The 21,261-nt window shown below is 44.2% G+C and overlaps 1 protein-coding gene across 2 annotated transcripts in view; it reads right to left on the reverse strand.

Annotated features, from left to right (window-relative positions):
- Nucleotides 1-2,719: 2,719 nt before the first annotated feature.
- Nucleotides 2,720-21,261, reverse strand: part of ADIPOR2 (adiponectin receptor 2) — a 70,177-nt gene continuing 51,635 nt past the window's right edge. For both annotated transcript variants that reach the window (XM_048828674.2, XM_048828681.2), the window contains exons 3-8: nucleotides 15,788-15,907; nucleotides 13,588-13,759; nucleotides 10,197-10,383; nucleotides 8,832-9,019; nucleotides 6,619-6,812; nucleotides 2,720-5,538 (exon numbers count right to left, since the gene is read on the reverse strand). In XM_048828674.2, coding sequence (XP_048684631.1) covers nucleotides 5,407-5,538; nucleotides 6,619-6,812; nucleotides 8,832-9,019; nucleotides 10,197-10,383; nucleotides 13,588-13,759; nucleotides 15,788-15,907 — 993 coding nt within the window. In that variant the 3' untranslated portion in view covers nucleotides 2,720-5,406. The remainder of the gene's footprint in view (nucleotides 5,539-6,618; nucleotides 6,813-8,831; nucleotides 9,020-10,196; nucleotides 10,384-13,587; nucleotides 13,760-15,787; nucleotides 15,908-21,261) is intronic.

Below are 21,261 nucleotides of genomic sequence, written 5' to 3' on the forward strand. Positions count from 1 at the left end.
CAGAATCTTAGCTCACATTGCTCTGCCTGTGGCAGAACTCCCACCTGAATTACTAAACCCTCAAGTACAACATGGCATGGATGGCTCCTTAGCTCTAACTAGGAAATGGTTTATGGGGGAAGAAACTGAGAATTAGGAAAGTTAGCCTTGGACTTACCTCACAGCATTAGGTGGTTGCAGTAACGTGTTTGGGATATTGTCCTGAAAATGAAAGCAGAAGCCTTTCAGCTGAGTTGCAGCCGTTTGACTTAAAAGCACGTAGGCTTTGTGGAGCAGGAACCAAGCCTTCTTCTGTTTGGCAAAATGCTAGTGTACCATGGACCCTCTGGGAAATAATAATGGATCAGTGTAAAGCTGGTGGGAAACCTCAGGATTCCAAGAAGGGGACCACATATACAAGAGTGCTCCTCCCCCCCCACCACCAGAAGATTAACGGGGAGGCAGTTGGCTCAGTCTTTGGTTCAACTGTATGCCCATCTAGCATATGATGGGGGCTATAAAAGCTCCTCTGACCAAACCCAGGTAAGGTGCTTTGCTAATAGCAGTGCCTGTTGATATTTTCAACACTTGGGAAAGTTGGAGGTCTCATGTGAAACTTATTTACTAGAAAGAGGTACCAGACAGAAATGTTATTTAACTTTTGTATTTTGTTGCATGAAGTTATTTTGGCAGCACCACTAAATGACCAATTTGTAGTGAGTTGACCAATTTTTAGTGTTAGTCAGAACATCTCTCCACCGGAGTGTGGCTCCAGGAATATCAAAACAGCTTCTAACATTCACTGTCCTTCACAAGAGCTTCCAGCATCCATGCTTCCCACCAGCTTGGTGCCCAGTTCCCAACCCTCCAGCAGGTAACCTCCTCACTGATTTAGAAGATGAATTCCACTTTTTTCCCCAAAGGAAGCCTTAGACCCTATTTCCTTTCATCATTTATTTGTATGATGGTAGCCCTAGAGGCCCCACTACAGTCAGTATGCCATTGTGCTAGGCACTATAAATAGCAAAATAATCCCAGTTTAGAAAGGAAATACGCTTTGTAGCATTTAACACATATTTGTTATTAGTTTTCACTCAGTGCTACTGCAGTGTTCTTTTCTGCTACTCTATGCACAATAAGGAGCTGTAAAGTTAAGGACGACTAGAGGGTTGGCTGGGCTCCATGGCAGCACAAAGGCTCATCTAATTCCCAGTCCAGCAGATGCCTGAGAAGACGGACAGGGTAAAGAAAGGCAATCTTGCCCAGGGAGACTGAAATATACCCATCCCTCTGCCCTTTGGAACATGACATAAGAATGACCACACTAGGTCAGACCGATTGTCCATCCAGCTCAGTATCCTGTCTTCCAACAGTGGCTGCTGCTAGATTCTTCAGAGAGAATGAACAGATCAGGGCAATTACTGAGTGATCCATCCTATTGTTCAGTCCCAATTTCTGGCAGTTGAGACACCCGGAGCTTGGGTTTCCATCCCTGGCCATCTTTTTTTTAAACCCAGTTGTACTTTTGGCCATCACAGCATTCCTCAGCAACAAGTTTCACATGTTAACTGCATTGTGTGAAGCAGTAAGTGTTAACACTAGTGACAGTCCAAACCACATTCTGACCCACCTTCATACTCCATGCACCAAGTTCTTCCGAGAGTAAAAAGCACTGACCAAGTTTCATTTTCTAATCCAAAGCAGTCAAATCCAAGTGACTCTTGGGGCAGTACTTCAAAACAGGCTTCTCTAGAAATTTAGTGCAGATATTGTCTATCCTAGAAAGGGATGCTTGGCAATAGGAAAGTGACTCGATGGCAATGATGCCAACAGGTCCCCTTAGCCCACAATTACTCAGCCAGTGTTTAAAACTGTTCTCCTGCTAGTGCAGACAGGATACACAATAAAGGAAGCATACAGAACACTGGGGGAGCAAGTGTCTACCGGACTTTTTGATAACGGAGCCATTTAACTTTGTAAGTAGCTGCCAAACCATTTTTAATCTCTGGAAACATTCATGCTCCTGGAATCACAAACAAGCTTATGGTTTGCTAATCCTGTTTGCTAGACTGATCCAGTTTATAAAATAGTTTTAAACAGGATTTGCCCAGCTGTTGACGAGACAAAAAACTTATTCTAAAACAATTTGAGACAAGTCAGGACCTACAATGCAAAGTGTCTAAGGAGGCCTAGAAGTAAAGCAATGTTTCCATCATACAACATACATGAACAAAACTTAAATTTGGTGTATTAGGCATAGAGGCATGAGTGACAAGCTTGATCCCTATGGTGTCAAACTCAAGGTCCATCAGTACAGCAGTGGGTGAAGGCCACAATTAAAGTATGAAGACTTAATCCAGGTGAGCACACAATATCTGCTGTGTATGGGCAACCTTGCTTAAGGCAGAGTTTAAAGAAATAAAATAGCACTGATCTCAGACTCATAAGCGAGTCAGACTAGACTTTTACTTCCCTCACTTGAGCCATAGATAAAGGGATGCTATCTAGCAACACTTGTGCAACTATTTGCTAGCATCTAGGTCCTGTCCTAGTGTTCACAGTACATCCCCAACCCTGCTCCAAGCAAGTAATGAGAACTCTCCAGGTCTCAGTTTGACATCTGGACTATCAGACCCCTTAATAAGAAGCTGATTGGTCAGCCAGAAGCATTGGGGGAGGGAGAAAATAAATTGTTTTATTCTTGTAAACATCATACAAAGCAAAGAAGAGCTAAACTTGGTCAATATCCCATTTGGTTCTTTTATTAGCAGAAGTTAAGAACACAGCAAGTCATGAGATCCCATCTTATATGGAACCAATCACCAGAGACCCCAACCATCAAAAATCCCAAAATGTGCTTTGTTGCTTCCAACAGTAAGCAATTTAAAAAAGAAAGAAAATACTGAACAAGGCCACTATTTAATGAGGAAGGAAAAGAGCTGTAGGTCCTATCTATTCTATGGCAATAATCTGCACACAGAGCAAGCAAGCCTCTGACCGCTGAGAGTAAGGCATTCAGGTGCCAACCTGGGAAGAGTTCTCAGCAAGTGCTACTGGGGGGGGGGGGGGGGGGGGGGGGGGGGGGAGGGAGAGGGGAAGGAGAGTGCACAGGTAGGCAGTTTATTGGAGCACAAAAACTTCCTAAACAGAGATTGACTGGGTTAAGAATAGCAGGTGAAGTGTGTTTTTGTAATAGTTCTGTGCTGTGTTGGGCCAAGTTACAATGTTCCTTCAGGGAGTGAGCGTAGGGTGATTCAGGATGGAGACTGCCACTTTTGCTGGTATTAATACAGAGGTATCCAAAGTGCTTTCCAGAACAAGTCTGGTTCTGATATGTACCATTGCTTTCTCAAGTAGCAAAGCACACCTCCTGCCTATGCTTATTAAACCCTCCCATTAAAAGTGCCTGGTTAATACTGCTCTGTATTCCAGTTAGGCACTGCACAAACCCACAAGACAATACAAGCCTTTCCTTCAATCCTATTGACATCTACTATGGTGATCCAACCAAGAAGAAAAACATCCCTATAAGCCTCCCACAGGCTCCAATAAAGCACCTCTTTCTACAGCTAAGCTTTATTTCAAAATTTCTGAAAATAACTAACCAAAAGGCAAGAGAGAAAATACTTGCTCTTTAGAGTCAGTGAGGAACCTTGAAGATAATCAAGGTCTTCCACTTCTATTCAATCCTATTAGACAAGATAACTGCTTGAAACATTCATTAATAGCCTGGATTCCCAAGAATGTTTACTTGTAAGATCTCTGCAATCCCCATTTTTCACTTGCAAATTTGAATTTTCACCCTTTAAAAATTTAGAACAATTTTACCTTCCTATTGCTTTGTGAACCAAAGCATTTTAGGAGCTGTTTAACTAATCCTATGTGAGAGATAATAACTCTTAAGTTTCCAGCAACTAGGCTCTTACTCCATTACATAAAACTTCTGTGTCAAACTATATATCTGACAATCAGTTTTGCCCCATGACTCAGAAGATTCTCCAACAATTTGCTTCTCTCTCTGGCTTCTGACTAGGCTCCAGAGATGAAGCCACACCAACCCAATGAGAGAAGACTATGCGCTTCCTGCTATACAGAGGCTCCACAATAGTCCAAATGGTCTCAATTTTACTTCCAGGTTAAAAAAATAAATAAAAATAATAAATTAAAAAAAGCCAGCTATCCCATTGGTTAAGCAGGGCTGGGAAATTACATTGGCTGGACCTGAGAAGTGAGAACTGTGCAGGGTTTAGTGCAGATTTAAAAGTCACAAGATTCTGTAGGCCATGGGGCTTTGTACACACATGAAGGTGATGCATTAGGTCAAGAGAAACCATTAAATCTGAGTGCTTTCTGCTGGCTGCTTCACAGCACAGCACTGCCCATGATACCGGGGAAGTCAGCTGCTCCCCCAGCAGGAGCAGCGGCAACAGTAGGACAGGGAGTCTATTGCAGGACAGGGAATTTAGTAAATTTAACACTGGAAAACATTAGGACTTCTGTGGATAAGGAAGAAATCCAATAAAAAAAAATCGAGTGTGTGCAAGCAGCCAAACAGTATTCTTCCTCTGAGTGCACAGCTCCTTCCTTCCAGTGCCAGCCTATCTTCCCCACCCCCATTACTCCTCACATGCTTACCCACCTGAGCAGCTGTTCTATTCTTTGACAAGTGCCATTAGCATCATATAATCATATCAAAACATGGCAGATCCATGAATGGCAACCAAAAAGCTAGTGGCTTTTGTTTGCAGAAAGGCCATTGCCAACATTTATGTGCCATGTTCTGAGCCCACTCCAAATACTGACCAGAATGCCATATTGCCCAGTACATGCCAGCTTCTGGGAAGAGTCTGCAGGACCATCATGCCTCACTCCCAAGGATTTTATCTGATCCTCCTGCAGTCACCTTTTTGTGCAAAATTGAAACAGTGTGTGGTACTTGCATGTTGCATCTATACAAAACCCCTTTCCCCCCCCACCCCGTTTAAAACATTTATATAAATTTATTTTAAACAGAAAGTTAGAAATCTTATTTACAATTTTTTCCCCAAAAGAGCATCTAAAATCAGCTCCTTCCCCTGCCCCTAAAGAAGATATAAATCTTAGCCTAGATTTAAAAAAGAAAACTGCTAAGCCATCCCTCCCATTTTCTACAAATAAATATGGCATTGAACAGAAGCCGATTTGGACACGGTCCTCTATAGCTCAATCTGTAGATCAAGAATAAGTTAGGGTTTAAGAATTTCCTGGTCTTCAAATTGACTCATTCCATCATTTGAGGTATAAATTTCTTGTGTCAGAAATCCCAAGTAGCTTCCATATCCCATCACATGAGGCTTGGATTCTCAGGTGTTCACGTCACTAGCCCGTTAACATCAACGCCTCTTGCAATCCTCTGTTTTGGTTATGATCCTGGGCTGAAGGCAGGTTTTACTGCATGTCTCCCTCCTCCGTGCAGCCTCCCCCAACTGTGAAACGGAACTCCTGAAGGTTTGAAACACCATGGAAGTGCACAAAAGCTCCAGCCACTACGAAGATGTGAAACAGCTGATGGGAGTGGAACTGTGGAAACAAGACATTACTGTTCAGCCAGAGACCCACGGAATCCAAGTACCAACCTCTTTCCAAAGAGACGTGTTGGGCTGAAGCATATAGCAGTGCACAGCAGCAGCAGCTTAAGATTACTTGCTGGGCTATTCAAGATCCCATATTGTACCAGTCACTGTATTATCACTGGCTACAGCATCTCCCCCTCTTCCAAGCTGTATTCACTGGAAGCAGGGGGAAAAAGAAATCTGCTTCAGATTTCACAGCCACCAGGATCACTTGCACACTTAAAATCTGAAATGAAGCTGTATGCCTTTCCTTCATATCTGTCTTTGGCAGATATCACACCAGCATGCTTCCAGTTCCCAGGCCAAAAAAGGCTTAGCAGTACAGGGTATTTTTTTCCTTAGACTCTTAATGCCTCGCAATAGGGATACACTGTAGCTGCTGGGATTACTGATATGTCCCATCTTACACACGTGAATAGGTACTGGAGCTCTGCTCTAGTCCTGGACGCAATGTCATCAAGTGGATTTTCAAAACACAGTTGTTCTGTCTGCTCCCCCACCATAAGGGGAACCAGGCTGAACATGAGTCAACAAGTAGTTTGAGGTTTTAGTTAATACTAAAATCTGAAGTTCAGTCACTGGCTATCCAGGATAAAAACCCAGGAAGCGAGGGATTACAGTGCAGCAGAATGGACACCATGAGGACGTGATATTGAGTATACCTCCCAGGCTAAAGGAAGAGGTAGTAGCATGAGCAGTGGGTTTGCATAAATGCTGTACATCTATTTGAAGTATCCCTAGGAGACTAGAAGCAAAGTGTCATGCATATGACAGAGCCTCAGTGACAAAGTACAGTCCCACAGCTAGCCTTTGTAAAGGCATTTCAATGATTTCTAACAGCATTGTGTCAACTTTTCAATGATCAAATCCACTAATCTGTTCCCAAATTATGAAATCTCAAAAGCAGCTTTTAAAGCAGTTACAGTTGGTTGCCACAATCAAAGAAACACAAAAGCATAGCAATACCAGACCTCAACATAACAAGCTTGTGTGTCAATCTTAGTACCCAGTTACTTTGCAGACTCACCCAGATATCACACTTGCCCGGGAAGAATCTCTCTGGTATACGGGCAGCATACAGCGCAGCACCAGTGATGTACAGACAGGCCATGAGTGCCAGCCAGCCTATCTGCCCCATTGTGGCTGCCTTGAGAAGGCCCTCAGAGATGACAAAGTGCAGGGTGGGGATAACACCACTGAGGCCGAGACCCAGAAATACTCCTAGGAGGTAAGGAAAATGGTGGAGTCAGGCTTGGACAAAGAAAGCAGCAATAGGCAGAGCCTAACATTCACAAAAGACTTAAGGTGGAAGCTGTTGAAGCTGGAGGTCCCAAGTATGGCAGCAAGTTTATGCCATAACAAAGTAAGTGCTCAAGAAAGTACAGAGTCCCTTGATACACTATGGATACTGGTCAGCAGTTCTTCTAGGCATACTAAATGTTATTTCGCTTAAAGTTAGTGCCTCTTTGTATAAGCCATCTATGCACCAACTTGAGTGTTAACATTCTTGGGCTATAGAGGGCGCCTAGATCCCATAAAATATTCTGCTACTGAAAGAGTATGGTAGAGAATGACATGCAAGAAAAAGGAAATGACCAGTGATGTAGACTGGGGTGGGCAAACTACAGCCCGTGGTCCAGATCCGGCCTGCCAGCCATTTTAAGCCCGTCCTCGAGCTCCTGCTGGGGTGCGGGGTCTGGGGCTTGCCCGGCTACAGCACTCTGACATTTCAGCCAGGGAGTAGGGTCGGGGGCTGCTCCATGTGGCTGGCGGAAGCAGCTGCATGGCCCCTCTATGGTGTTCAAGCTGGGGAGCAGGGGCGGTGGCCTCTCCACGCGGCTCCTGGAAACCACAGCATGGCCCCACTCTGGCTCCTGCATGCTCCAATGGCCCCCTCCGGTGCTCCAATGGGCCATCTGGCCGCACCCCTGTGCGGGAGCGAGAGAAGGGACATGCTGCTGCTTCCGGGAGCCATTTGCGATAAGCACCACCCAGAGCCTGCACCCCTAAGCCTCTCCCCATGCCCCAACCCGATCCCCCTCCCGCCCTCCAAGCCCCTCAATCCCAGCCCAGAGCACCCTCCAAACCTCAAATCCCTCATCCGCAGCCCCACCCCAGAGCCCATACCCTCAGCTGGAGCCTGCACCCCAACCCCCTCCGCCAGCCCTGATCCCCCTCCCACCCTCTGAACCCCTCAGTCCCAGCCCAGAGCACCCTCCTATACCCCAAACTTCTCATCCCTAGCCCCATCCCAAAGTCTGCACCCCCAACCAGAGCCCTCATCCCCTCCCACACCCCAACCCCAATTTTGTGAGCATTCATGGCCCGCCATACAATTTCTATTCCCAGATGTGGCCCTCGGGCCACGAAGTTTGCCCACCCCTGATGTAGACTATTTACAGTATAGCATACAGGTCGCCCCAGGAACAACACAGAAAAAATTGCACCTGAGGCTTATCTGACCCTGTAACTTGCCTGATCACAGCTTGGCTGATTTCAAAATTGTCCTAGCATAGAGTATTAAACCCTAAAGATCTGAATAAGAAGTCTTTTTGGAAAGGAGTTCCGTCCCTCATACAGTTAATATTCAGGAGACTGAACTCCTTGCTGTATCCGGACAGTCAGACCTTTCCTGAATATAAGGAATAGTACCTTGGAGTGCACACAGGTTTGTATACACACAAAACCCAACATGAAGAAACATGAGAAACTTGGTATACCATTAAATTGTGTTACCCAAAGACTCCTTATTCTTGATTGGTGAAGGCAACAGTAACTATTCTTGTCTACCATAGTCAAAGGGAGAAAAGCTAGATATCCACAAGATTATGATTATATGTTAACTGCTCAGCTGCACTCAGCAGGGAGGCTAACTACCACGTTTAGTGAACCTAATGGATGACAGCCGTAAGACGAGTCTATGGGAGTCGGACACAGACTGCTAGTATCTCACCTTTAAAAGGGGAGAGAGCTGTTTAATAATGATGGAAATACCGTTATCTGCCTCTCCCATTCCATGTGCTGCCCCCTACTCCTGCACCCAGAGGGTCTAACTTAACACCAATGCCTCTCTTATAGCAGATGTGCCAAGTTTACTGTCCAAGAATGCGTTAGTTGCGTTTCCCACACACTAGGACATCCTTTGGCAATGCAGACTTTTCCTAGGAGTATGCTTTTGTAATGAGTCAGTAGGAAGAAGCAACTGTAGTAAAAAAGCAAAAAATAAATTTTGGTTTTTACCTGCTCTTACCCCTCGGTACTCAGGGGTTGCAAACATGTCCCACTGGGAGACTATTATGGCTGCAATGCCCAGGACACAAATCACAATCAAGTAGATGAAGCAGGGCTGAGGGTTGCAATAGAAGGAGTAGTACAGCCATGGAACAAAGCTGCCCATGATGAGAAGTGCGATGCCAGAGTAATCCAGCCTAGAACAGGATAAAACAGGTTGACAAAGAAAGCCAACCCCAGTAGTTCTTGTACCACCCCATGTACTGTTTATCCTAAGAGCCAATTGATCACTGTAAAATGAGATGACTTATCTTGTTCACTGAATGATTACTTCCACAGACCCCCGCCCCGCAGAGGTGACTTGCCTAGCCAGGCAGTCATTAGACCATTTTTGAGCAGTGGTCAGTAGGTGTATGCTGCTCCCCATAGCCCAACATTCCACAGGCCCAGGGTATAAATAGCCCACCCCCCCTAAGAGTACCTCAAGGTTTTTATTCTGGGGATAAGAAGGAATTGACTAAAAACAGTCAGGAGCATTTTCTTGATGCAAGGAATAGGCAGCAGATAGAATTCTGGACACTTTGTTCTGACTTGTTTGACGAGTCCACACCAGGATGGCAAATAGACTGCCCACCCAAGGTCCCAGTGACCACCTAGGAAACAACCACTCACATCATCAACTAGGATGTTTTTATATCTACTAGGTGCAGAGCAGACAGGGTCCCCACATTCCAGATGCACAATTCCCATGAACTATTTGCTTCCTGACAGAGGACTCGTGAACTATCATGGCCTCTTGCAGAAACAGGTTCTTTAGGAGGGAGGCTTTTGGTCCCTCTGAGCTCTTTTTGTGGTAGACTTGCAGACTTCACAGCCCTTGGCTGAGTGACCTTCCAGAGCAAAGGGCCCTCATTGTCCAGCCAAAGCAGGGTGCTTAACAAGGGCAAGAGAAATACTCCTAAACCCTTTTTTATGTGACAGATCCACTATGTCTAGCAAGGCCCAAGATGGTCCAAAATAGGTTAAAAAAAAGAACAAAGGCAAAAAAGTTACACTCTTAGACTTTAGAATCTTAGCTGTAATAGTTAAATATTTAGGTATAGTCATCTCAATGGTGAAAAGGAAAAGTTGGTTTTGAGACTGCTCCAGCAAAGGGATAGAGAGAGTGGTATTTATACCCTTGGTCTATGGAATGTTGGGCTCGAAGAAACTGCATGCAAGCCCTACCCACCAACTACTATTCAAAAAAGTGTTTCCATGGCCACATAGCTAGGCACACTGTTACAGTGGGGCTCCCAAACCCTAGCCAGGATTCCCCACCCCATTCTGCCCAGCCATTTCCGAACTAGCATGCATTCCACTCTGGATACTTACTTGGAGAAGAGCCGGGAGACACCTTCTGAATGGCAGTAAACCGTGTGGAAGAGCCATGAGAAGGAGAGGCAAAGGATGGCTCCCAAGAAGAACAGTCCAACAACTACCTTCTCCTGCACAGGTGCTACAAAGGACATGTTTGGCCGGAACATGTAGAAGATTCCCAGACACAGGAAGAACACACAACCTAAGTAAAGATAAGGCAGAGGTATCAGACTCATGTAACCTGAAAGGTATTGTACTAGACCAAGTTTACGGGCGTGGGGAATACTGAACAAAAATCATAATGACAATGTTACACTTCCATGCGGTCTGATCTGATCAGTCATATGTTTGACCCTCAGACTGAATTTGTACACACGTGAACAGAAACCATGATTTCACTTGTTTGGGGAGGCATCCACACTCTGGTTGAGCACACAACCACCACTCACCTGTAGGCCTGAGATCAGATCAACCCCCACCCCGCATATTAAACTAGCCTTGGGTGAAACTCGGAGTTCATCACCAAAACTGGAAAGAAAAAGATAATAAAAGGAATGTTCTGCTGCTGATAAAGCACCCCCACCTCAGGAATGTCCCTAACGAGAGTTATCACCACCAAGGTTGTAAAGACTCTTGGAAATTAAGGAGGATGCAGAAAGACTCAAATGGTAAGATAAGCTCTGACCAGTGTTTTATGATGACCATCTGCTCAAATAGAGAAGGTCACAATTAAGTTACAATTTGGGCATGAAAGAGGACACAGGTGCCAGTGCGTAATTGTTTAAAATTTGCTATTTAAGAGTGTGGGATAATGTGATAGATTTAGAAGATTTGAAGGAGGGAGCTAGTTTTACCTATACAATGTAAATGAAAAACAATGCTCTTTGGGAACCATTTCCAGACTGCAGTTCAACATCAAGCTGCTGGAACTCAGACCCCTCTGCATGACCACGACGTGCAGAGGCATTGTCGGGAACCCCCAGATGAGTGGATCCTGACTGGACATAGACAAATTCACCCAATCCATTGGGAATGGTGCACATAAGATATTTGCTTGGTATTTGTATTCTGTGTGTGTTGCTAATAAATAGATGCGTAAGGCTCTTTCACTGGGAAAAGGTTCCGCAGACCCGTAGAGCCTTGAGTCCCGAGGGAAAGGGTGGGTACTTAAATTGACCGAGTTTCTTCCTGAGCCTTACGCCCCGAGCCCCCAGAAGGGAAAGGGTGGGGGTGCTCTAAATTGACTGGGTCATGCCTTGAGCCCTCAGTAGGGTATAGGCGGGGTGCCCTAGATTTTCTCAGGTAATACACCAGCAGTGTACCCAATCTGTATTTTGTTCCTGATTGCTAATTTAAGTGCTAAGGAAAACCCTAAAGTTAGATGCAATACCATTCATTGCTTCCTCCATTTCCAAGGTAAAGGTTGGGAAATCATGAATCCTAGTCCTCATAGGAATTATATTCCCACATTCCCCAAATTGTGGTATTCATTGAAGAGCCCACTATCACCCAGAACCACCATCTCCCTTTCTCACTGTGATTGACAGGCTTCTTCACAGCCTAGTCAGATAAAGACCAGGTACCACCCCAGCCCTCCTGAATCCCTACAAAGTAGCATTTCTTATTTGCGTGGCTTCCACCATGCAAGGAGGAACAAGGATGCTTATGATCGAGGTGAAGACACCACTGACTCAAAATCACTGGCATATCTAAGACAGACCTTTTCTGAGCTCCTGGGAACAGTGGCTCAGCCCAGCTTCACAGATCAGCAACCCAACACAGAGCCCAGTTTGCTGCTGTGATGTGTTTATTTCAAAGCTTAAGTTGTTTGCCAAAGAATACTGCTGTTCACTCAACAGCTGGAAGAGTGTAAGAGTGGGTTTTTATCCTCCCAAGCTGGGCAGGAGGGTTAAGTGGGATAGAGTCACTGCAATGTGAATTTAAAACTAATTTGTGGTCAGTTAAACTTCTGCTCACACTTTGATAATGCGCCCTGGGCAATGAGAAAGGGGTATACAGCAGAAAATGCTCAGCACTGCCAGGGAAGTTTGACCCTCCGGCCAGACTCTTTCCCCTAGTTTGGCAGGGAATGGAAAGTAGCACACATCTGCAGGAGAGGAAGGAAGGGAGTATGTACCTTTCAGGCAAAATGGAGAACGGCACAAACAGGTCTGAGAACAGCTACATCCAGTTCTGCTCGACTGAAATGCAGTGATGCAGTGTCACTACTTTAACACAGAGCTCCCACAAAGTATTTCTGCTTACCTTGTGATAAGCCCTGGGTATTGGGGAAGATTGCGTACTGCAGTGGAAGAGGAGCACAGGTGAGGGACAGGGTAAGCTAACAGAGCATGTTTCCCCTTTTAGCAAAAATGCTGTCTCAACTACAACGAGGGAGAGCAACAGCACTTGGCATACAAAAATATATTAAGCATTTATAGCATACGTACTTACTCTTTGCTCCTGAAAAAGGCACACGTCAATAGCACAGCACCGCTTTCAATTTGTGTAATTGGAGAAGGGGACAGGAAAAGGGTGAATGTCTTTCTCTGGGATCCAGGAAATGCCCTTCTAGTAGATTCACCCCACCCCTCCCCGCAGTCCCCTGACACTTGTTGCAACTTTTGTGCACTCTGAAGGCAATAAGTGATCTTCGGATGTATGCTTATGGGCCCCAAGGATAAGATCTCACAGTGCTGAGTTAGCAGTATCAAGAGGAGCTGAACTCCAAAGACAAGGAAACCACCTTAACTCTCCCTAACATTTGGTGGGGGAATTTTAACAAGGAACACCTGGAACTCTACCCAGCATGTCATGCTGGAAGGATAATGGCACCTATGACTCTGCCCCGGCTAAAGGATCTTCCACACCACTCAAACTTCGGTAGCAGGTGGCTAGGTCTACAGGGGTCTCAGTTCTCACTTCTCCAAACTATTTGGAGCTACCACACTGTCTGTATGCATACCCAGTCAGCAAGCAAAGCCTCACATGTGGCTGCACACTGGATTCCTGGGAGGTGGAGCTAGATTCCTCAGTCCCAACAGTGGATGCTGGCTCCTAAATGGCATTTCCTGTGAAGGTTCACTGGGATGGGGCGACAGTCCCACAGGAAATGAGGATCCTAAGGCCCTGTGTTTGGCAGCACCAGGGCCAAGTAGGAGGTTAGGCAGGGCATCGTGGGGGAGGGGGACTCTATTTGGATAGAGATGCACTTATGTGACACTAAACAGGCTCCTCCAGTATGAGCGCAGTGAGCCAACAGGTCAGAGTGAGGGGCCACAGAACAGGACCTGCCACCAAGGAGTGAGTGCAGGGCTGGCTCAGTCCCCCTAAAAATATTTCCCCAGCTGCCTATGCTCCTCGATCATTAACAGTGCTCATTCACTTTAAAGCATAATGGAAATACCTAGAAGATGTGTCCAGATGTTGCCAGTCTCTGTGTGTATTCTGAAGATGCTCTTGAAGCAAGCGCGGAAGGAGGGCATAGGTGGTCTGTGTCCATGCAACAGATAGTCATTATCCTTTAGCCAGTCAGGAAGAACATCATGGGGTATGACCCGCCATCGGCCCTCCCACACCTGGAGGTTAAGAGTGCATGGTTAGAATCTCAGCCAATAAAGTCCCATAAATGGTGGGCATGGCAAAGAGAAAAACAGGAAATCCTGAGTTAGTGTCAGTGCTTGAAAGTAATCCAAAATTAATGTACTAAGTCTAGGGAGCAGAGTGTTTCCTTTGGGACAGGCGTATCTTGTGCTCAAGTCCTAAGTCATACTGGTCCCTATTCTACACAACACTAATGGTCTGAACTTGAGCTAGTGCTTCCACCAGTGCAGGAAGTGAAATACTTCAACACTTCAATAAACAGGAACACAACCAAGCTCATTTTAACTGCTCAACGAAGGCCAAAAGTGGATTTAATTTGCATGGTTAGTTATGTGGTAATGATTCAGTATTGGGGAGGGGTGGGAGGTGGGGGGGGGAGGGGGTGTCTTCCCATCCACCTCATTGAGGAAAGCTAGATGTGGCTCTTCATCTCTAACAGAGAAAGTCCTGAGCACAGTCCCATCTCCCCATCACAAGATCGTTACTGACTGTATGCTCACTAGTGTTAGATGCAGTCTAAATGTTCAATCTAATAGGACGGTCAGTACTATTTCAGTTATCCAGAATGCATAGAGGGGCATTCAAGTAAAGTGAGGAGTATTCTTTTCCCTATGGCTAAGCCTGATGCCTTTTCAGCACTGCCAGCCCAAGAAGTAGAGGACCAGCAAGAACCTGAACTCTGATGCTCTAACAGTAGATCTACACCATTCCCAATTCTTGTATTCCTTCCTACATATTTATGTGCCCACTTCTGTAGAAGGTCCCCATTGCAAAAATCTCACACACAGCTGCTCATACACAGCAGGTCTACATCACTGGTCAGTTCCTTTTTCAGTGGCACAGAGCTAACAAGATGCAGGTCATCTTCAGTATGGCTCCTCAGCTGGCATTGCAAAGCTACATACAGGCATGGCACAGATGCAATCGTCTTTGGGATTTGCTCACTTAGCAATAAGAGGAGCAGAGATGCGTGCATTAAAGGTTAGGGAATCCTGCAACTGTTAATTTCAACTGCTGGGTTCTCATTTCTGTTTTAACAGTGAGGGCCTAAAACAATGTCAGGAATGCTGCTGATTGGTTTTCCTTTGAAGGGACACTTCCTACCGCCAGTCCTCTCTAGACCCCACCACCACCAGACAGCTCAAAAATTAGTCAAAGGAACTAGCTCAGGTAAGACACTTAAAGATTCTGTTTTACAGAAGAATTAGCTGTGTTTTGCTTCACATGCAGCAAGAATGTGGGCGGGGGGGGTGTCCCATTTTTGAGAAAGCAGAGGAAGAAAACTGTTTAAAAACAAAACACGCTCAAAGCACTGTATGAAAATGGAACCTTGATTTCCCAGGATCCCCTCTACCAATGGCAAAAAGCCATTAGTAACATCCACTGTAATAAGTGTGCCACAGACAGCACTCCACCCAAACCCAGAATTAGGGCATCAGCCAGAGACCAATACAATATATTCCCCACAACTTTAGCAGAACTGAGATTCAAGGCCAGCAATCTCTACATAGTCCACAATGGATTTGCTTGGATAGACTTTTAGGAGAACCTGTTCTTCTATTTGGGTAGCAGACAGTCTGTTTTACAATGGAAGCAAAAAAAAATTGCATGTCTGCAGAAGTCTGGAAAGAACTGTCCTGATAAATGAAAGCATCTTGAACCAGAAACACTGGAAGCAGAGTGCTTTTATTCCGCCTGCAAACACACAGATGTTTCCCAAAGGAGACTCATTAGCTGCAATATCAGCTTTAAAATAATTTCAGAATGTAATCCCTATTGTTCCATGCTTTCTAGTGTGTGCAGTTATAGCATACCTGGGACCCCACACAGCATCAGCATTAGCCGATATACAGAGAATCGGTCAACGACCAACTCCATTGTGCACCTGCTGTTCCCCAGCTTATTGCCAACACAATTTACTTCAGGAACATGGCCTGTTAGCTTCATTTAGCTAGTAGGCTCAAGTGACCATCTGGATAGATTTGTTTTCTTTAATCTCTTACCTTACACACAAACTCTTCCATTTTCTCCATGGCATGGTGGGCTTGTAAGAGAGGGGACATACCCATAAACCCTTCATCTTCCTGAGCTGGTTCATCATTACAGTCGCATTCCTCAGAACTCTGGAAGCGAAAAACCAAAAACATTTCATATAAAAACCTGACATAAGATTATGCTTTTCACCGTTTTACACCAAAACCAAACATGGGCCAACCGTTGAGTTGAAATTTCAAATTCAAGACAAGGTGTAAAATTTTCAGAAAAGTGACTCAGATGCTTTTGAAAGTGTTATCCATGGTCATACCAAGCACAAACCAGTCTGGAAAATTCAGTGACATTCTGTGAAGTTGTGTATTTCATTAAAATCATCAGCTATAAAGTCCACAAAATGATGTGGCCTATTCCCCTACCAGTGCAGGATTACTTCCTACACAAAGTTTCAATCTCTTATCTGTTTTAGGACTAAACACTTTAATAATCACGGGAAGGTGGCACAAAAAAAATTAGTTGGTTAGTCTCTAAGGTGCCACAAGTACTCCTTTTCTTTTTGCAAATACAGACTAACACGGCTGTTACTCTGAAACAAAAAAATCTGTAATTCTGGTAGCCCAGGATAAGCCAGGGTGAGGCTGCAGTCAATTTCAATGCAAGATTTGCAAGCCAAATAAAACATGACTTCAAATCAAATTCAGGTAAATTTTATCATTTCACTCAAATCTGCTTAGCTGAAAATTATGCCTATTGCACTGTGCTATGAAGTGTTGATTTGTTCATCTCTGCTGGTCCTGCTAGATGTTCCAGTAGTAAAACCAGGAAATCAAAAGTTGGACAGAGGCATATTATTTTTATGTAGGTATGTAGAAGATGGTGGTATAAAAATTTTATTAAGATGTTTAAAAAAGTGAACGGTACATAGTTTAAGCGTAAAAGTTTTTGGTTATCAGGGAATAATGTACAGATTATCAAGGGGTGTGAAGTTCGGTTTAAGATTGGATGGCGTAAGGAATACATAATCTGCAATATCCCTGATTGGGGGTAAAAGGTTAACAGGTCAAAGTACAGACATTGAGATAGGAGGGTATGTTGTTCATATAATGGCCATGTTCAGGTGTGGAGTATAAAGCAACTAAACCAAAAACCACTTTTGAATGGAAAGGTTCAAATACTAGTTACAAGAAACCACTGTGCAGAAAGAGGCCAGGATTTTGATCTGGAAATGGAAAAAAAGAAACTCCAGAATCCTGTTTTATAAGGCAGGAATATAGATGGAGGAGTTTTATCAATCACAAGAGAGAAAGTCATTAGCTACAACAATTCCATGGCCCCCATTCTCCAGCACATTAAAATGCAGAGGACAAAGCAAGTGAAGACACGCTTTAGTCATTCCAATTTCAGGAAATAAAGAAACAGGTCACAAATTCTGCTTTGTTTATTAGAAGCGATCCATACCACCAGGGACTCAACACTTCCGCTGCCAAAGTAAATCTTGAGGACGCAGCAGGAGGAAATAGTTATAGCAATATTGAATAGGAGAAAAAGAAGAGAAGTGAAGCCTTTTGTGCCCTTCAAGTCTCTGCTCTAGAAAGCTGCCAAGAGTTCTAGTGGCCAAGTCAAAGATTTAGAGGCCAGATGGTTCCAATATGATTATCTAGTCCAGTGGTTCTCAAACATTTGTACTGGTGACCCCTTTCACATAGCAAGCCTCTGAGTGCAACCCCCTCTAATAAATTAAAAATACTTTTTAATATATTTAACCACCATTATAAATGCTGGAGGCAAAGCGCAGTTTGGGGTGGAGGCTAACAGCTCGTGAACCTCCATGTAATAACCTCAGAACCCCTTGCGGGGTCCTGACCCTCAGTTTGAGAACCCCTGATCTAGTCTGACCTCACGTATGATAGCCACAGAACTTCACACCTTAGTAATTCCTGCATCAAGCCCAATAACTTGTAGTTAACTACTGCATCTCTTAAGGAAGCTTCCAATGTTGATTTAGTCCCTTCAAGATATAGAGAATCTGCCATATCCCCTTTATATAATGTACCAATGATTCATTACCCTGAATGTTAATTTGTACTTTATTTCCAGTTTGAATATTTCTAGCTTCAACTTTGAACCACTGGATCTTATGTCTTTGAGGTTAAACAGCTAGGATTAAAGAGTCTTCTCCCAGTGTAAGTACTTCTAGACCATGATGTTGCCTCTTAACCTCTTCAACAAGCTAAAACAATTAAGCTTCAGTCTTTTATTGTAATGAGTGTTTCTTAGACCTAGATTCATTTTGTAGCTCTTTTCTAAACTCTCCATTTTTTCAACATCCTTCTTGTACTGACACCAAAACTGGACACAGTTCATTTGACAAGACCTGTTTTTCATAAAATTACATTGTCACATTTATATTTGTGTCCTTTTATTCTTCAGTGATAGTCTCGTAACAGCCACTGTATTATTTTGCTCAGGATCGAAGCCAGGCTTCCAGACCTACAGTTAGCTAGTAACCTGGTTTACTTTAACTACTGGCACAGCAGTGACTCCTGTCTCCCTCTGGAACTTGCCGAAGTTTATTAAAATCTAACATCAATGATGCAAAACTCCTCAGTCAATCCTTAGAACTCCAGTGTGAAAGTTATCCAGACCAGACTTAAAAAAAATATATTTTAAAGAAAGGAGAATATTAAACAGCATCTTACTACTGTTGGAATAGAAATTGAAAGTAAATACAACATCCAGCTTCATTCCAAATACAAAAACATCTCTGCTTTTCAGCATCGACAATTTTACAATCTCCACCCAGTAACAGGACACCTCTTTATCATTAGGATTTTTTGTTCCAGATTTATTTTAAATAATTCCTTTAAGGTTTGGATCTGCTTTGCACTACAATACTCTGCATGCTATAAGGCCTCCTTCATAGGTCAGCCTTGTTACAATGTACACTTTCCAAGATCAGACCTTACAGAAAGGTAGGACTGGAATTTGAATTCCAGCACACCTGACATGGGCTAAACAGACAGAGAGGGATTCCCTAATGTAACTAAGGCCTGTCAGACTACAGCAGAATCAAATAAAGTGTTCAAACTAACCGTTATCATTTTTAAAACAAGAGGGGCTGGAAGCAAGGGATCTTGACTGAATGATCTTAAATTAAGGAATCCATTATTCCCCTACTTCACTGTCTAGCAGAGCCTAGATTTGTTTAACCTCGGGATACACTTTAAGGCCCAAAACATCAGGCTTTTTTATTTCTAGTATGAGAGGAAAAAAGTTTTAATTTGTGCGGATTTTAGGAACACTTAATTATGAACTACATTCCAAATTCTGCTTGCATTTTGGAGATATGCTAATAAATGAATAAAACAACACCAAGCTCTTTACAGTAGTGATAGGAGGAACTGAGACAGCAAGCACCTTGAGACATGGCAACATTAGGTACCATGCACACAAACCAAATTGCTGCCAAGCAACAGTGTTTTTCCATTTCCTTCCTGCAATCAGGCTATAAAGTTAATGTTCAAGAAAACATTAAGGCATTAATATTTAATGTGAGCCAAAGTTTGGAGGTTTTTCAATACTCTTATTTTTCCCCCCAAAATAAAGTATCTGGTTAAGACAACGATGAAATACTTTGGTTCTTACTAAGGTATATATTGAAATGTATTTCAAATGTAGAAACAGTAACTCCCTCTCCTGTGCTCTCCTATGTCCCATTAGGCTGAACGAATGAGGAACTGCCAGTGTTAGAGAGAGGTAGAAGTATGTCACTGGAGCATGACACTAGACTAGCTTCCAGGCGGTGCATTATTCAACAGCCATCATTCATGACAAGGGGAAAACAGAGCACCAGAGCTCTAGGAAGGATACCGACACCTGCCTCTCATAACAGCGAGGATCCTTTGCTTCACCTTAGAATGGTATAACTTACATAAAGAACATTCCCTCAAAAGTCAACACTTCCCAGTAGCCCGGCAGAACAAATGCATATGCAACTCTAAGGGCTGGTGTAGCGACCCTTTGTTTAGGATTTCTACTGGGGACAAGAAGAGTGTGTCCAACACTGAGGGTATGTCCACACTGCAATCACAATGTGAGACTGCAGCATACCCAGGGTCCCAGGCTAGTCTTGTCTGACTGGGACCCTAGATCAGAGGTGGGCCAACTATGGGCCACGGGACAGTCCTGCACTGTGGTCAGGGGATGGGGAACAAGGAGGGTTGGGAGTGGGAGTCCTGGGGGGCCTGTCAGGGAGCGGGGGTGTGGATAGGAGTCGGGGGGCAGTCAGGGGCGGGGATCCCGGGAGGGGGCAGTCAGGGGACGAGGAGCAGAGGGCAGTTGGATAGGGGTCAGGGGACAGGGAGGGGGGGGTTGATAGGGAACAGGGGTCCCGGGAGGGGACAGTCAGGGGACAAGGAGTAGGGGAAGTTGGATGGGTTGGGGGCACTGAGGGGGGCAGTCAGGGGAGAAGAAGTGGGAGGGGACCAGGCTGTTTGGGGAGGCACAGCCTTCCCTACCCAGCCCTCCATACCATTGCACAACCCTGATGTGGCCCTTGGGCCAGAAGGTTTGCCCACCCCTGCCCTAGATACATACTCAAGCAGCTACCATCCATGCGGTCCTGACTTCACTACTCAAGACAGCAGCTAGATCAATAAAGCCCTGAAAAGCCGCAGCCATCCGGACTACGTTTGTGGATCCTGGATGGCTGCGGATCCAAATTTTATATCGAGAGCCCTGCAAATCTGCGGATATCCACGGACCATCTTTGCAGACTGCATGCGGACATCAAAGCTAGCTCAAGTATATCCACATGCTGCAACTGCAACTCTTGATTGCAAAGAAGATTTACCCAGAGACAGTCACACTTTGAAACCCAACCCTGCCAGAGACAAGAGGCATTTTTAGAAGCTTTCAATTCTCATCAAAATTTAAATAGTAAGAAAAGCTGGTTTGTGCTTTACAGGAATTCTCTATGAATGCTATTGTCTGACTGATTTCACAAGGGAAATTATCTATTTGATTTAGATATTTATCCTTGGTAAAGCTTTCCCACTGCTGTGTAGAGTTGGAAGCAGAGATGAGAGAGGAAGGAGTTTGATTTTTTTTTTTAAATGGTGTTGTGTATATAAAACTTAAGACATATCTTTGGAGATGAGGGGAGGAAGAACAAGCATGAGTTGGTGTGAAATTAAGTACAGGACATCACAACTTCTGCCTGACTACAATTCCCATTATTCCTTGAAGATTACTAGCTAGGTAATGCAATACGTAATGTCACCCTGACACAGGGCCAGGAAATGCTGTCTCAGGTCTCCAGTTTTAACTGAAGAACATAGAGGGCAACTGGTATCAAACCCAAAAGGAGCTTTTAGAGAAAGTCAGTTAGTTTTGTATTTTAAATACACAAGCTTCAGAATTTTACCCTTTCCCCCTTCTCCACAGAGTTCTGTTAAAATGTTGAAGGAAAGGACTATAAATAGAT

This window comes from Caretta caretta, chromosome 1 (genome assembly GCF_965140235.1).
Source record: "Caretta caretta isolate rCarCar2 chromosome 1, rCarCar1.hap1, whole genome shotgun sequence".
NCBI lineage: Eukaryota > Metazoa > Chordata > Testudines > Cheloniidae > Caretta > Caretta caretta.